We start from the raw sequence: 17444 nt of genomic DNA on the forward strand, positions 1-17444 counted from the left end.
CAATAATAGAAACTAATTTAGAAACCAAAAATTTATTTAGTCTCTAATTATCGAAGTAGCCTTACAAACTATTTAGATTTAAAAAAAAATTATAAACATAAATATTTAGATTGAAAACGTATATTTTGGATTAAAATTTTTGGAGAATATATGTATAAGGAGTTTTTCTTTTTTTAAATATGTGATTTATGGTATTTTTAAATTAATAAAATAAATTATAGCACCCTATATTAACTAATTCTCATACTCGATGATTGCACCTCTCCCACTCCCATTAACTACATATAGAGAGAAAGAGTGTTAGCAAAAAAGACCATGAATTAATGGAATTCAACAAGTTTATCAAACTTATGAACAGCCTTTGAAAAATAACATAAAATAGAACACTGTAAAATATCTCTATAAGAGTTTAATAGAAAGAGTTAAATATTTTTTTATGAGAATTGCTGTGCTTCTTGTTATATTTTCTAGGTTGAATAAGTTGTATTTATAAATAAAAAGAAGCAAGTAATAATAAATTTAATCAAAATATGACAAGTGTGATGAGTTTACCATCCATTCGTTCATAAAAATAATGTTTAAAACATTTACTTACAAAAGGCAACATTCACCCTTAAAAGTAATAATGATATTATTTTTTTTCTTCCAAATTATACAATTACTTTCAAAAAAAGAAGTAATAGTTTTTTATTAGTTTTGAACGGTATTTATTATTATTATTATTATAACACTTTTTACAATTATCTGTTTTCTGTTACTTCATTTTCCTATCTCACACGAGCCTAATGAATAAAATTTGGAATATATTTATTTTAGGTTTCTTAGTTAAAACATGCGTTTGTATAATTAATAAATGACAAGTTATTTTATATGAAAAATGATTTCGACTTTTGTATTTTTATTATATGAATTTTTAGTATTAATTATGTTGGGACGTTAAGTAAAAGAAGTGTGAGCAGAGAGTGTGATAAATGAAAGGAAAGAAAAATGATTAGTTTGTGTATGAATTTAGTTTCATAAAACTCTTTATCCGCACAGTGATTACAGGTGCTTTCCCCCAAAACTGAAGAAAAGAACAAAATCTTGGGTGAAGAAAAGCAGAGCTAAAAAACTAGCACGTTGCCGCAGCCATAACATTCTCTGAAGGTGGCAACAGTCTAAGTCCAGAAACAACGTTGTGGTTATTTTTGGAGTCATAGAGAAAGCGAGCAACGACCATAGCACTAGGTTCCGCCACCACCTTCTTCCACGCCTCGTTGGCTTCTTCCCCACGCCTTCGAAACACGGGCGTGGCGTCCAACCGATGAATCTCCCATCTCTTAACGTTCCTCAGCCTGTGAATTTTCCTCAACTGTTTCATCGCAAGTTTCCACGTGTTCAATTTGATTTCCTTAATCGCATCTTCCAACAACCTCTGCTTCGTTTCCTCGTCAACAAACTCCTCCCTCCGAAAGTACTCGTCAAATTCAGGAACCCCAATGGCTCTTCTAATCCCTCTAGAGTAATCCCCGTTGGGACTGTAAAAGGGTCTCAGCTCATCAACCATTCCGTTACGGAACATGTCGTCAACCCGTTCCGCCACGTAGGACTGAAGCACGGGCATTGCGACGTCAACCCAGAGGCAGATAAAATCGTAGCGTGACCGGAAGTTGTAATCGTCGTCGTCGATCAAGGCCTCGAGATACGAGTTGGAGCCGCCAACGATTATTGGAAGCTTCTGGGCTCTGGTGATGGTGTCAATGGCCGATGATGACGTGTCAATGAAATCAGTGGGTGTGAAGTCTGTGTCGGGGTTTATTGTTCCTAGTAAGTGGTGGTGCACCCCACGTTGGTCCTCCTTTGGGATTTTGTTTGTGACTATGTCGAGACCTTGGTAGACTTGAATTTTGTCGGAGTTTATGATTTCTGATGGAAAACATTTGGCTAGGTCAATCGACAGCCTTGACTTCCCTGCCCCTGTGGCTCCCATTACAACCACTACTTTCTCTTTCTCAATTTGTCTCACATTCAGTCTTTTCCCACTGCAAGGAATGTTTATTATGGGTTGTCTTAATCTGCACATGAGCATTGAGATGGTCATCGTGACTTAACAAGATCAACTCGATTTATGAAGAAAGAATATTTCTTTAGACAAAAAGCTGAGGCAGCTAAGACAAGACAAGATGGGATTGATTATACAAGGTGAATGACACAAGGGTTTTTCCGAATTAAGCCTACACAACAACTCAAGTAGTAGTGAGTTGAGGATGAAAGAGTGTGTGTGTGGAGTATTTATAGCGTAGACAAAATGGGAAGATGTCAAAACTCTCTCTCTCTGTTTTTCTCCGTTTGTTTCTATGTTTCTGTGTTTCTGTGTTGGTGAATATAAAGTAGTACAGGAATTATTGATTGTCAACTTGGTGTCGTCAAATATTCTGCTAATATTTATATACAAATGTTAATGGTCCACTGAAGGCTCAACCAAGCTCTTCAAAGTCATCTTGTTTCTGCTAAACCAATGGGCACGGTAGGTTCTATTCTTAGTGGGTTATATGGCAAGGAGCGCCAAATTGCATAAAGAATATATATCTCTATGATAAGGTCTTTCTTATTATTCCCTAATTTTTGTTTTTTTTCAATTTTGTCTCTACATGTATCTGCCTCTTTTCTGCTAATAGCTAGCTACCGTTTAGTGGTTAGAGCAGCTTTTCCACTCATCTTCTCTCACATCATAGCCTAAACTATTCTTCTCTTACTTTCCAATTCCAATCAAGATCAAATATTTTAATTTCCGACCATATTTCATGCATCATAACATTAAAACAAAGTTCTTTTATAATAAATGAATTTCTACACAATTCTTGGTTCACTATATTTTAATTGGGGGCATTTGGATTAGTATATACAAATGAAATTTTATGTACAAGTTATACAAATATCGACTCCACTAACTTGACTTAACACGGGTGTTCTTTAACTTGAAAATAAAATATAAAAAAAGGTTCGAGTTCATTCATGTCGGATCGATGCGACAACCTTTCTTCATTCAAACATTCGTGTGATAAAAAGATGCATTATTTAAAACGTTAAGGTGTGTAAGAATTCAACCAAGACATGGTTACATGGTTCAAATGTATAAAAAAATTCAATAAAAAAAATATTTATTCGCTTCAACTTTTGTTAGGGTTTAGTGAATATTCCTTTGAAGTCGGCACTATACAAATAACTAGCTTAACTTTACTTAGCACGATGATCACACTGGTAAATCAAATAGCACGACCACAAAAAAAATGAGTTTCGTACTCGTTCATGTTGGACGGGAGAACATTTCCTCCCTTTAATTATTTGTGTTGGAACCAATATTTCAAAATGTCACTGTGGGTAAGAATATTTTACTGAAGATTACAAGATTCAATTGAATTAGTGGCTTCAACTTTTTTTTTTTCTTTTATGAATATTTGTTTGGCTCCTCCAATAATTAGCCGTCATAAAATTTGATTATTGGATAAGAAGAGTGTAGTAACATAACGTATTTCTTCAAGTATATTCTCTATTACTTTACAAAATCATGCGTGGAGTTTCATTATAAAATTAAATTTACATTAGCCATAAAAACTTGTTTAGTTGATAATGTCTTGTTCTTGCACACATAGTGACCAAATGGTTTAGTGCCCCATATTCATCTTGCAATCTTGCATGCATATATAACATAGAAATGGTGATGTGAAATGGGAGCATGACCTAAGCAAACTCTGCTGTTAATTTTGATGCATGAAAACGAAGGTTGGCCATGGCAATATATGGGTTCAGATTCCCAGACGATAGTTGCATGGATCAGTGTTCGAATTGATCCATACAAATTAGTATGAAGCGTCATTTTCCCCTCCAAATTCCATCTCAATATCCTTATATAATTTCTGAATCCATGATCACATAAATCCACCTATTATTTTCTCCAACACACTCATACACTACTTTTTCCTATCCAAAAACCCTAAAACAGATTCTTATTCGTTTACACCCAAGTGATTTAGGGTCGAATTATATAAATGCACACCTTATTTTGGCTCCAGATATCAAATATTCACATAAATCAAGCAATAAGGAGGACAAAGTATATTTTTGGGAATAAGAATAATATTTTTAATACTCCAAACGAGTATTTATTATACAACAATAACAAAAACACTTCATATATAACAGAAATAATATTTGAAGCAAGTGTTATATATTCTCAAATTAAAAGTTGAAAATAGCCAAAACTCTAAAATTTTCAAGTAATGCCAAGAAATGAGTTAGTTCCAGTGAGAATTGTTTGGCTTCGTGTGTGTCGTTGTTGATGTTCTTTGTCTATTAGTGCGGTACATAATTTAGGCATAGTATATATTCCATTCCCAATATTGAATGTAAGTATATATTCATTGACATTGTCTTCAAATACCGTAGTAAATAAATGTTTTTTTTTTGGAATTACTATAGATGTATTGATTAAATATTTCACTTTAATATTTTTTAAAAAGTATAATGGTTAAGAAAATCAAATAGAATTCATTTTACCAACATTACATAGTTATATTTAAAATATTATTGTTATCACTAGTAGGAAATGAACATTTTCAACGTCATGATACTATATGTCTGTTGAGAGGGAACTGTTGCGAGAGGATAACTTAATATGTATGCTTTAACATTGATTTCTGGAGATAAATTATGCAGTGCTTTTGAATTATATATATTTTTATATTATCAGTGAAATTTACATCGGTTACTTATAGAATCGATGTAATATAGTGTGAATTTATTTTTATTCCTTCACACAATCGTTCCCTCCCAAAAACACTCTCGTTGTCCTCCGCTGCTAGCATCAGGTCGCTACCTAAAATTAAATTGGATTAAAAATAGATTGTGTAATAAATGTAAAATATTTAGTGTTTTTTAAATATTATTAAAATTAAAAATATTTTTGTTGTTTCTAAAAAATTAAAATTATGTTCGTGATGTAACATTTATAATTGATACAATTATAAATAAAAGGGTAACGTTTAAATAATATTTATAAAATGATAAATAAGTACAATTTATACATTATTAGAAAAAAGAAATATATGAAAAGTTGTCATCTATGATAAGTTGTGCCATATGGTGGTCTTCTTTGTTGTCTTCGTGTCCTTGTGGCTATTGTTCGGATGGAAGGGTAGGAGGGGACGGAGGTGGAATGTCATCGCCTTCAACTTCATTGTCATCATTCAGATTTCCGAACACCTGTGAAGACATTGTTGGTCGATAATACTGCATGAATGACATTGAATTGTAGGTAGATGGACGGGGGGGGGGGGGGGGGGGGGTCATGGTAGATGTTGCAAAGGGATTTGATGGACCAACAAAAAATTGTTGTTGAGATGGAAATGTTGAGTAGTTAAAAGGTGGTGATGGAATGACGACGGGAATGACATGTGAGATTGATCTGTATATCGGAACAATTGGGTCGGTTGAACACCTGGTGGACGAAAAGATTGTTGTTGAAACGATTCAACTTGAGAAGAAGACCCGACATGATGTTGATAGTGAGGTTGTGTAGTCTCCTGTCGCATATCATATGTTTTGAAAATATGTGTTAATTTTGGATGAGTGAATGAAGAATAATATATAATTTTGTAATTGTATAGGCGAGATGTAGCGGATAGTATGATTGATGTACCATTGCATGTATGTTGACTTGTCATGCAAATGACCATTTTCGTTAAACTGATTTCCGTGAATTAGACGATTATGACGGTGATTCCACATAGTTATCCATGTGACATGATATTGTGGCCAATATCGATTAGTTCACCCTCTCATATCCTCTTTGTGAAGTTGATCAAGGTTGAATGAGTCACTTGGAATACTTTGTCGAAATCCAAATTGACGCATAACCCTATCAACCTGATGAAATTCAACTGTAGCTAAACATGTGGGAGGAACTACCACCCGTGCAATTGAGGAAACCTCAATAGTGATCAAACACTTAACATAATCCAATCAATATGGAGTCCAAAGAAACTGTAAATAAATGTTTGAAACATCAGTAATATGAAATTTTAAGTTAAAATGATATGTTAGTTTATATATTGGTCACAACCTCTTTAGCTTTAACGCCATCAAACATTGTTCGTATTTGTGGAACAATTTTTCCTCTTGTGTGCGTCCTATGCACCCTCCAAGTCCACCTAACGTAAGCAAAGGAATACTAAGAACTTTGTTTTCTTGTCTCGAACATACATTTTCCCGAGTGGGAAACCAACCCCTTGTTGAACTTCTTCATCGATCAATGGTTGAAGTTGTGGAGAAATGCATGTTAGGCGTTCCGATGCCCAACACTGTAAAAGCACCGTGCAATCTCCAATATTATCTTGATTAAGTCTATTCCGTGATCGAGCGCACGATACGGAGAAACCAATACATCTGACCCCCAACTATAATTCCTGACGTTGTTCAAGTCAGCCAACAATAATAGATACATTAAATGTACCTTACTACCTGAAGAATCATTAATCAATAGGCTCCCAATAAGTGTTAATATGTGGGCTCGAGCATGTTAAGCAATAACATCATTGATTGCATGATGTGGCAGTTCCTGAAAAGTCTTGTTAAGCCAATACAAATTAATTGCATTTCCTTTTATCATTGTAGAGGGTGGTATAAATCTGAGCAACTGCTCACACAAGGATACTAAATCACCACTAGTAATCCCAGTGACAACCTCTCCATCAACAGGTAAACCCAATACCAATTCCACATTTTCCAAAGTAATAATTGTTTCACTGAGAGAAAAATGAAAGGTATGGGTCTCTGTTCTCCACCTCTCCATCAACAGGTAAACCCAATACCAATTCCACATCTTCCAAAGTAACAATTGTTTCACTGAGAGAAAAATGAAAGGTATGGGTCTCTGTTCTCCACCTTTCCACTAATGATGTAAGTAGTACGTGGTTGAAGTCAATATTCTTAAATTTTAACAAATGTCCAAAAACATAATGATCAATTAACTGTTTGACTCATTTAGATTGATAATTTGACATTTTTACATACTAGAATGTTATCCAATAATGTTTGAATGATTTTGACTCATTTAGATTGATAATTTGACATTTTTACATACTAGAATGTTATCCAATAATGTTTGAATGATTTGAATGTTTAATTTATTTGTTTGTGGATCAAAGTAGTTTGAGATAACTCTTTTATATAACTAACAAAATTAATTCATTAAAATTTAATTTAATCTTTTAAAATGTTCCTCCACCTTTGACTGGATCCATTGGGATTTTAAATTCATTAAAATTATTCAAACAATTGTTGTTAATTTATTTTAATTCATTACAAATTGTTCTAATAATTTAAATGTTAAAGTATATTAATTGTACTTTAATGAAATTAATCTCTTAAAATGTGATTTTAATCAACTAAAAAACTCTTCTTGCTTTTCCTCCAATTAGAATAACATTTTAATAAGTTAAAATTATTTTTAATCCATTAAAAACATTTCCCTCTTAACCTTTAACAAATCAATCCAAAATTATTTCTCTGTATAACCTTGCATGATTAAAGACTTAAAACCATTTACACAAAATTTAACATAAAGGAAAATGTTTCGTGAGCACCTAAAATTGTTATCTACGCCTAGAGAAAGAAAAAAGATTTATAAGATATGTAATATGATAAGAGAAGAGATATAAAAAAAGAGAGTGTATTATAGATATTACTTTTCAAATATTTATGCAATATGATAAGAGAAGAGAGATAAAAAAACAAAAGGTATATTATAGATATTACCTTTTTAAATATTGTATATGTATGATTGTCCAAACACAAGATTATAACTTTAAACATAACACCAAACAACCAAATAAAATCATAATCATTTGACATGAGATGGTTGAATGCATCAAATTTAATGATTTTGAGCCAAGATGAAAGTAAATATGTATTTTAAAATTAGAGTATGTTGTCTTTTTTTATGCAATGGGTTTCTTCTAATCCACTAGGTTATGTTATTATTATTGTTATTCCGACAACAACGAATCAAAAAATTGAATTAAACTTTTGAATATTGAAAATATTATTTAATTTCTATATTATTTTTTATTTTAATAAAAAAAAATTAGAATAAGAAGGTATCATTCTCATTACTATTACTTTTATGGTGTGTTGTTACTATTATTATTATTATTATTATTATTATTATTATTATTTGATGAAAGATTAAACAAAGATAAAATGGTTGAAGTTTTCAGTAAATATGCAGGTCATGTGAAGAAAAATATGAATCCTTATTATAATAATTTATTAATAAAGTTAGATTACTTTTAACAGGTATATAATGAACCTCTTTGGGCAAGGAGTGGCACAAGCTCAAAGTTTTAATGGGATGTTTAATAATACAAAATCTTAAATAAGCTTAAGAGTTGTCATTATAAACCTTACTATTATAAATACAAATATCCACAGGAATTAATTATTTGCTCCCAAATTACCATGACTACAGAGTACTGTTATAAACTCTCAAAACAATGTATTACACGTGGTATAATCTCTAAAGTTCCACTAGATGAATCATGGACCAAACTGCTGGCAGTAATTGCCCTTTAGGAACCAATTTGATGAATGTTGTAAAATGGTGACCAATTTTAATAATTTAATTAAAATATCTTATTTTTACATTCTCATCTAATGATAGATTATCACATATAATAAATGATGAAATATCATATTTGATAATACTTTTAAAGTCACCCATAGCGATCTACTTGATTAACAAGAATATACGAAATTTTTGTTTCTATTCACTTGTTAATTTATGGATTTTTCCATTGTTGCAAGTTCATCTGCAAACATAGCCAGCACTCAGTCAATTTTGCACTGAATTCAAGGATAATGAGCCATTTCTTTACAGCTTTAATATGTTGAAGTTAGTGTGTGTTTCACATAAAACACATTTTCTAATACCCCTTGAATTGAATATTACAATCACAATAAATTAACAGTCAAATGAACTTAACCATATTCAACCACATATAGTCAGTGTCTTAAAATAGATATCTGTGTGGACATGAAAGCAGTTACCTTAATCATTAAACATAGTAGGGTTTTCATACAATAATCATACTATGCTAAATTCAGTTGGCAGAAGTTTTGAACGTTGGAAGAAGTCATAGATGTTATTGTAACACAAAGATAAAAACCATACTACTGCCACTGTCTAGTAGAAATTATCCATAATGAAAACTAAAATAAATACAAGAAAGCTTCTATCAGACCAGGGCACTCTCGCCAAACATTTGCATAGCCTCACTCAAATCATCAACCAAAGCCATAGGCAGCAGGAAAAGACCCTTACTCTCCAGTAGCTGACCAGCTGCTGCAGAATGTTCTTCAAGTAGTTTCCCCATTATCTCTTCGAGGGGTTCATTCAGCATCTGTTGGTCAATATAATGACCGTAACCCTGCAATGTTGAACATAGAAGGGTATGCACTCAATCATTTGACACTGATATGAGGAACTATTTGATTGCATCACTATTTGGGCAAACACATGAATTCACAGTGATTCTGTGTATTTACTGATATGAACTATAAATTGTATACCTCATGAAAAACTAGTGGTATAGCAGTTGATTCCTCTTGCAATCTACTTCCACTTTGTTCCTGCAAGGAACAACTTCCTTAGTTATAGCAGATCATCTATCTAGTCCCAACTTATTGGAGAACGTCTATTATGCATGTCCTTTATGACATTACAGTGTAATACAACTATAATAATCAGAATATTAGGAGTTAAAAGGTACCTTTATTTGAAGCTGTAAATATTTGACATAGTCAATAATATCGTCCAGTATGTACGCTTGACTTCCCTACAAATTAAAATTTAGTTCAGTAAGTAAATGTAAGATTCAGTCTACATGAATGCGCTATGCAAGTGTGTAACTCCAAACAGTACAGAAAGTAAAACTTTCTGAGAATGTTTTATTTCCACTTAAGCATGATGAGAATGTCTCGGGATATTCATAATTAAAACACAAAGAAACAGTTTATTTCCATTTCTGGTGATTCGGTCACACTATTAATGATAAATTGACAACGTAGTATAGAAACATCCTTTTGATTGACTAATGTTTATTCATAAACAACAGATTACCTCTGCTGGATTTGGAAGCAATTCGTGTAAGGCTTTCAGGTTATCAGCGATACGTTGCCTGCGTTTCTAAATTGAAAATCACATGTGTGAGGAACCCCAATTGTATTAAAGGAATGGAATAAGATGAAGAGCCATTACTGAGACAAATGGCAGGTTCTACTTACACGGTCAGTGAGACGTGCTTTCTCTTTTGAGGAGCTGCATCCTGATTTGGGAAGTAAAGCAGGTGCACCAACCATTACCATTGGATCATGCAAAGCATTATGCTTATCTCCAAGAGAATCTGCTGTCCATAAAGCATGACTCTGTCACAAAATTAGAGTATAAATCATTTCATAAACTTCATAAACTTCAGAATCTTCAAAATATTTTAACAAATGCCGTAGGCACATTTCATGTGATACATGCATGCTGGAAAGACATTAACCGACCTCAGCATAAAGAAAATTTTGACTACTTTCAGTTTCGACTTTAATCACTTCCTCTCCTTCATCAGCTCTCCAAAACCCCACCTGCTGAAAACGCACATAAAGGAATCAAGGGACACATAAAATAAAACCCACTATGCTATGATATTCGTCTTTACTAATTTACTTAAATTGATACACACACACATATATATATTTATTTAAAGAGCTTACCTTCTTAATGTCAAGGTCATTACTTGAAGAACCAATAGGCTTAAAGGCACAGACTTTTCCTGGATCATTGTAAAAGAAATTTCTGTCTGGTCCATTAACCACGTCGCCATCATTGATGTTGCCAACCGGTAGATAACTAACTCCCATCATGTAATCAGTGGAAGTGTTTGGCAGATAAGTTGAGGATTCTGAAAGATACTCAACATAGTTATGAGATGGTTTTGGAAAGCAAGTCCAGTGGCTCTCATTTCTTCCAGATGATGCTGCAATGAAAAATTTTGGGTTGGGAATGAGATGATCCTCAGCTGAATGAGAGACATCATTGGTTGTTCCCCCAGTGTCACAGGATGTTAGTTGCACAGGGCTCTCTTCATTACTTTGCTCTTCCATAACTTGCAAGTTAGACAAAAGAGGGGGGAAATAGAATTTTATCATCTGCAAGTAAACATGTTCCGTAACTAAAAAAACATGGTAAAGGAAAGAACTTTCACACTACCAACTGAAGAGGATCACAGTAAATAAAAAGGGTTGCAAGGAACGTGTCGATATTGCAATGTTTTCACAGCTAAAGCAATAGTGGTTTCGATTTTGTTAACAAAAAAAAGAAGATATTTTAGAAATGAAGAGGAGAAAGGGTAACCGCGGTAGGGTTTTCAGTAAGAAAGTGAGCGTGCTCTGTTTCTGCTCTGCATGCTGATGCTCTGTTATTGCCGGCTAGGTACGTACTCACGCAATGTGCATTGTGCAGTGCTGCCAATAGTACTGTGATTCTGCTGGTGACCGTGTTTGTTACAGAAATTCCGAAAGTACCCCTAAATATTTGTTGACTTGAAATTACGGATTTCTAATATTTTTATGTACCCTAAGAAAAAACACATCTCCTGAAGGTTGTCATTTTGTTTTATTATATTTCTAGAAGAGAGTTGTCATTTAGGATAATAATGCTTTATGAAAAAAAATATATATAAAAAATAAGATTAGGATACTTTATTTTAATTACTAGAAGATAGTTGTCATTTAGTACAATAACATAATTTATAATATTTCTAATGCAAGAGATAATTGATAGATTATAAACATAATAAGAAATATTCATATTAGTTATATCAATCTAACACTTCATACTTCAATAATTTTGTTATTTTATGAAAAATTCAAAGATAGAAAAAACAAACAACCATAGATAACTAGACCAAACTCATTTAAAGAAATACAATAACTCCCTAAAACTTTATAGAAAACTATATCTATTATGTTGAATGGTCTAGTTTAAGGAGTCTTACACTTGACTGGGACATTTTAACAATCACTTAGAATAAGATAAGACAAATTCTAAAGTTGTTGTAAGTGTAGAAATGGAGAAAAAATAAGAGGAACACGAAGATCAACTCTTAAAGAAAGAAATGAGAAAGAAAGATGTTGTGATGTTGTAACACATTATTGTGATGATGAAAGAACTTTATTTAAAGAGAGGAGAGGAGGTGAGGTTTCAGAGGAAGAATCACAAAGTGTACCAGATGAGTTAGAAAGGAAAAGTGAGGATTTATGTTATAAGAACTATTTGGTCAAAAATTAATGAAGAGTTTTTTTGAATCCAAAAAAAAAATAATCTAGAAAATATATTTCGAATCTTAGAATTCGAAATAGATATGAATTCTAACTGGAGTAATGCATTTCGATTTTTAGAGTTCATAATGTATTTTTGAATCCAAAAAATACTTTTCAAATTCTATAATTCAAATAAATATTGTATTTTAAAGACCACAGATTAAAAATGTTTGCAAAAGTTTTATTGTTATTTTGTTGGAAAATTCACATCTAATGTAATGAAAGTGAAAGTGACATACCTACCATAATAATAATAGAACAACCCGAATAATCAACCTGTTTCCCAAATAATCAACCTGTTTTCCAAATAGGATATGGTGAAATCTTTCCTCCTTGCCTTCAATTATATAAAAAATTATATTATAACGGTCCTCCGAATGTATGTGAATTTCATAAAAAAACCATCTTTTCTTTATCTTAATTAGTGTAAAAATTGAAAAATTGAATTTGTAAAATAATGAAAACCTAAATTTACACCGCTCATAAATTTATTTATCTTAAATACAATTAGATATAATATGAATTGGGCAGCACAAACTTTGTAGAACTTCTTTGATTTCTTGATAAAAAGAAATATGAGCCCCGATGTATATAGAACGAATTTGCTAGAATTCAGAATTTTGAAAATCTAAAAAAAGAGAGGAATATCAATAAAGAAGATAAAAAAAAAGTGACAAAGTTTTCACGTCTTCTATGAAGGTTCAAGAAGAAATTATGGAGGTACGAAGAAATTGCCTCCTTTTTTGTCAGTATTTCTCTAAGCTTCAATTTGTAATCCAACAACTTTTTTTTCCCTCCACTTCATATTTTTATTTCTGCACCATCTTCTTGAAACTTAAAATTTCCCTTTTGGATTTGTTAATGGTGTGTTTGGATTAGAGGGTGTAGGAGAGTGAAAAGTTGAGGGTGAGTGAGAGTGGAAGTGTGAAGAAAGTTGAGGTTGTTTGGATTAAGGTATGTTAGAGTGGATGTGTGAGAAAAGTTTATTGAAATTTGTGAGTGATGTGATAATTGTAAGAATATTATAAATTATTTTGAATAGTAAAGTTTGTAAAATTACAATTTTACCCTTTATATAAAAAAAGAATAAATAATGATTAATCATATTTCATATTTTAGTTAATTATAATTTTAAATTAAAGTATAATTTTATTATTTAATATTTTATGAATTAAAAATTATTTTTTATTTAAGTTAATTTATTTACATAATTTTAATATTATATATGACTTTTTTAATTATATTATGTTATATATACACAAATATATATAAAATTAATTTTAATAATAATTTTCATTATTATGAATAGCAAAATGAATATATTTAAAAAAAATAGAAATTTAGAATATAACATGAATATTAAGTAGATATCAAAATATATAATATAAAGTCATTACATGAAGAACATAATAATGTTAATTAGAAAAAGAAAAGACATTCTTAGTAATAACATTTGAATTCTTCTTGTGGAGACCTTCAAACGGTTTTCTAGAAGACATATCTTATTCCGTTGTATGATAATAATTTCATCTTTTTCATAGGCAACGTCTTCAATGCACCATTTGAAAAAATTACAGCCTAGAACCATGCCACTTCTAATATGTTTTGAAGAAAACAATAAAATTGAACAATGAATAAGTTTAAAATAACATTCTTAAGTTTGTTTCAAACCTAATTGAATAAATTTTACCTTATAGTTGGGACAACCCAAAAAAATTTTCCAACATTTTTTGCACACTACAACCAGTACAACTAGATGACGGCGTGTTGTGATACGCAGACATTGAATGACACTTAACCAATGTTGTCGAAGTAATAAGATGGTAAAAAAGTTGCATTAAAAACAATATGATTATGTAAATAAGTAGCATGAAAAGTAGCATAAAACCTTAACAATAACAATGTCAACGTCAAAATTAACAATAACAATTCATTAATGTTCAACATGAAAATTAGAAATAAAAATAACAATGACAATAACATAATGATAACACACTCAATGGCCTTGATGACGTTGAATGTCACTCAAAGTATTCTCAATTCTGTCCATTCGGGTATTCAAATTTTGTATGTCGGACAAAATTTGAGTTAACATTTCCCTTTGAGTGGGGTTTGCCTCCTCAGGTTGATCACCTTCAACATCTTGTGCTGGCAATTCATCCTCTTCATCATCTTCTTGGTGTGCATGGTGAGGTCTACCAAGTTGCCATATGCCATTGACCTGGAATATATTTAATTTTGTCATACTTTTTTTGCCAAAGTAATTATTCCAGCCTAGCATTATTGCTTGTTCATTCGACAAGTCAAAGCCATACACCTGCAAGATCCTCGTTATCAAATTTGCATATGGGAGAGGTATCTTGTTATCTCGACATTTGATGATGTGTTGCATGATGTAATGAGGCCAATTAATGCGTACATTATTCTTCATTAACCACAACATGAAAATGTCTTCATTCATTAGTTGTGCATAGTTGCTTCCTCGAGGGCACAAGATATGCACCCATGTGTAATGCAACAGTCGGTCATTCATTTTCAGACTACCGACATTTTTCAGATTTTCACCTTGAACATCTTCACGAATCATGGTTGATAATGCTAGTGCTCGATCAAAATTTAGTTCCTCAGGGATCGTCCCAGGGGTTAACTTAAGACCGTCATACTGTAGATGAGCAATGGTCATCCAATCAATTTCTTTAATGTGTATCATTCTTCCGCAAATCTCAATGGCAAGGTGACCAAGAGGTGTGATTTTTGCATTTGTATAAAATACTCTTACCAAATCCTCATAATACGGAAGATTAATTCCAAGGAAAAGTTGTAAACCTTGCCAATTCAGAAGATTTTGGAATTCAAATCATGGACCAGCAAAAAATGGAGTATGCATCACTTTTGGTGGTAGTACTGCTCTTGCGTGAAAGTTCTTTTCAAAAACCACCATTTGACGTCTGGTACTGAAGTATCTTGAATAATCAATAACTTCTTGAATCCTCGTTGCTGGAGGAGGAACGTCAACATCTTCTGCTGGAGATTTAGCCTTACGGGTTCTGTTACGTTTGTGGGATGATGATGTCATCTATAATGCAATTACTACAATAAATAAGTAAACAGAAGTTAACATAATATCATAAAGCAATCGTGGAAGTTCAGAAAGCAAAATATTACATTGCTAATGAAAGTAAAAGTTCACAAAGCAAAATATTACATGTCCAATCAAATATTACATTAATAATAATTAAAGGTAACCCCACGCACATATATGAAATTAATGTCTAGTCATAAATCCAAACAATTTTGTCATTCGACATTCATATGACATCCCAAATAGTTGTTTAACTCTTCCGGAATGGTCACATAAAAACTCGTAGCATTGATCCATGAGTTGTTCATCTTGAATGTTTAGCTCCACGAGCATTGCCCAAATATCAGACTCTGAGTACTAGTATGAGGCATGGCGTCGATGGTGGTGTACATGCTCAACATATAGGTCGTTTCTTCGTCTAATTTCGGCAGCTATATCTTGAGTTGTCGTTGCCTGTGCACGAGCAATATTCACCAACTGAGAGACATTTTCATTTACATCCTTCATTGATCACACGCATTGTTGAAGATTAGTATTCAACATTGCAAATTGTTCATCAATGTCGTCCATACTGGGGCCTTTTCTCTTTGATCCTCGGGATGAGGATGTGCCCGCAAAGCCAGCAGATGGCATAGAAGGAGTGTTTGATGGTGTGTCTGAAGGAGTGTCATTAGATTGGAATTGAGGACCAGGTGATCGTGGGACGTAGTCATCTGCCTCCTCAAAGTTCGGTATTTCGGGGATATATCATTGAATAACATAATTTAATCAAACAACAAATAAATATAAACAAACCAAATAATTTATGTACAATCTCAAAAAATATTAACTAAACATCAAAAAAAATTATTTGTATTCTATAAAAATATTATTTACAAATAAAATATTATTTCTTATAAACAATTTAATTTTGAAACACTAATAACTATCTAAAATTATTATTAAAAATTCATATTTCTTATGTAAAGTTTTTCTGACTTTTTAAATTACTATATTTTTTTATAACATTTAATTCTAACACCAATAATTAATGTGTAATACAAATTAAAAAAAAATAAGTCAAAATTATATTTTTACTCAAAACTTTGATTTTTTTTTTTAATTACTACAACATTTTTATAATGTTTTTAATTATAACATTAATAAATTGTGTTAAATCTACAAAAATAAAACCCTATAAAAATATTTTTAAAATTTTGAATTTCATTCTGTCTAAATTAAATTTTGTAAATCTTTTTTATAAACAATTCATTTTTAAATAAATAATTACTTTGTACATTTATTATTAAAATATCAATTAAAAATACAACTTCTAAAATATCAATTACTTTTTAAAAAACCTACGAATTACAAATTTCTATTTCCAATTGTAAAAATATTCAGTTTAAAAACATTAATTTTTTTCTTATAAACAATTAAATCTTATAACAAAAATAACTAAAACATTTTTTTTAATTGTTTTAATGATAATATTAATAATTTTTGTCCAATCATTTTAAATAAATAAATCTATTCTCTTATAAACAATATTTAACTAAACTTTTTCAGTTTTCTTTAATCACTACAATATTTTTTTATTTGATTTAATTATAACATCAATAATTTATGTTTACTATAATCAAAAAAACCTAAACTTTACGAATTTTTGTTTCCATTATGGAAATCATTCATTTCATACAAATAAATATTTTTTTTTAAATCTTACAAAAATTATAACTATCTACAAAAATTAAAACAATAAATCAAATAAAGGAATTAATTTACTAACTCCTTAACATAATTAACTAAACTAAAAACTAAAGTCTAAACAAATTATATTACAACCAACATTAATTTACTAACTCCTTAACATAATTAACTAAACTAAATTCTAAACAAATTATATTACAAAACCATAATCATCCAAACATAAATATAAAACAGAAATAAAAAAAAATAACTTTACATAAAAAATTTA

At 31.1% G+C, this 17444-nt stretch overlaps 2 protein-coding genes across 4 annotated transcripts; both read right to left on the minus strand.

Annotated features, from left to right (window-relative positions):
• Positions 1-991: 991 nt before the first annotated feature.
• On the minus strand, positions 992-2387 carry IPT3 (isopentenyltransferase 3). The gene has a single exon (XM_068636575.2). The coding sequence runs from the start codon at positions 2078-2080 to the stop codon at positions 1112-1114; it is 969 nt and encodes a 322-aa protein (XP_068492676.2). The 5' UTR covers positions 2081-2387; the 3' UTR covers positions 992-1111.
• Positions 2388-9066: 6679 nt separating this feature from the next.
• On the minus strand, positions 9067-11565 carry LOC137829694 (uncharacterized). Of its 3 annotated transcripts, XM_090305179.1 has the most exons (8): positions 11294-11565; positions 10798-11189; positions 10588-10671; positions 10321-10461; positions 10157-10222; positions 9807-9872; positions 9607-9666; positions 9067-9464 (listed from the first exon to the last, which is right to left on the minus strand). In XM_090305179.1, exons 2-8 carry the CDS (start codon positions 11185-11187, stop codon positions 9273-9275), a joined length of 999 nt encoding a protein of 332 aa, XP_090161305.1. In that variant the 5' UTR covers positions 11188-11189; positions 11294-11565; the 3' UTR covers positions 9067-9272. The 3 variants fall into 3 exon arrangements, with proteins under 3 accessions (XP_090161305.1, XP_090161304.1, XP_068492677.2); XM_090305178.1 differs by lacking the exon at positions 11294-11565 and having other exon boundaries at positions 10588-10668; positions 10798-11280; XM_068636576.2 differs by lacking the exon at positions 11294-11565 and having other exon boundaries at positions 10798-11280.
• Positions 11566-17444: the final 5879 nt, after the last annotated feature.

This window comes from Phaseolus vulgaris, chromosome 7 (assembly GCF_051622355.1).
Source record: "Phaseolus vulgaris cultivar YP4 chromosome 7, ASM5162235v1, whole genome shotgun sequence".
In the NCBI taxonomy this organism is placed as follows: domain Eukaryota; kingdom Viridiplantae; phylum Streptophyta; class Magnoliopsida; order Fabales; family Fabaceae; genus Phaseolus; species Phaseolus vulgaris.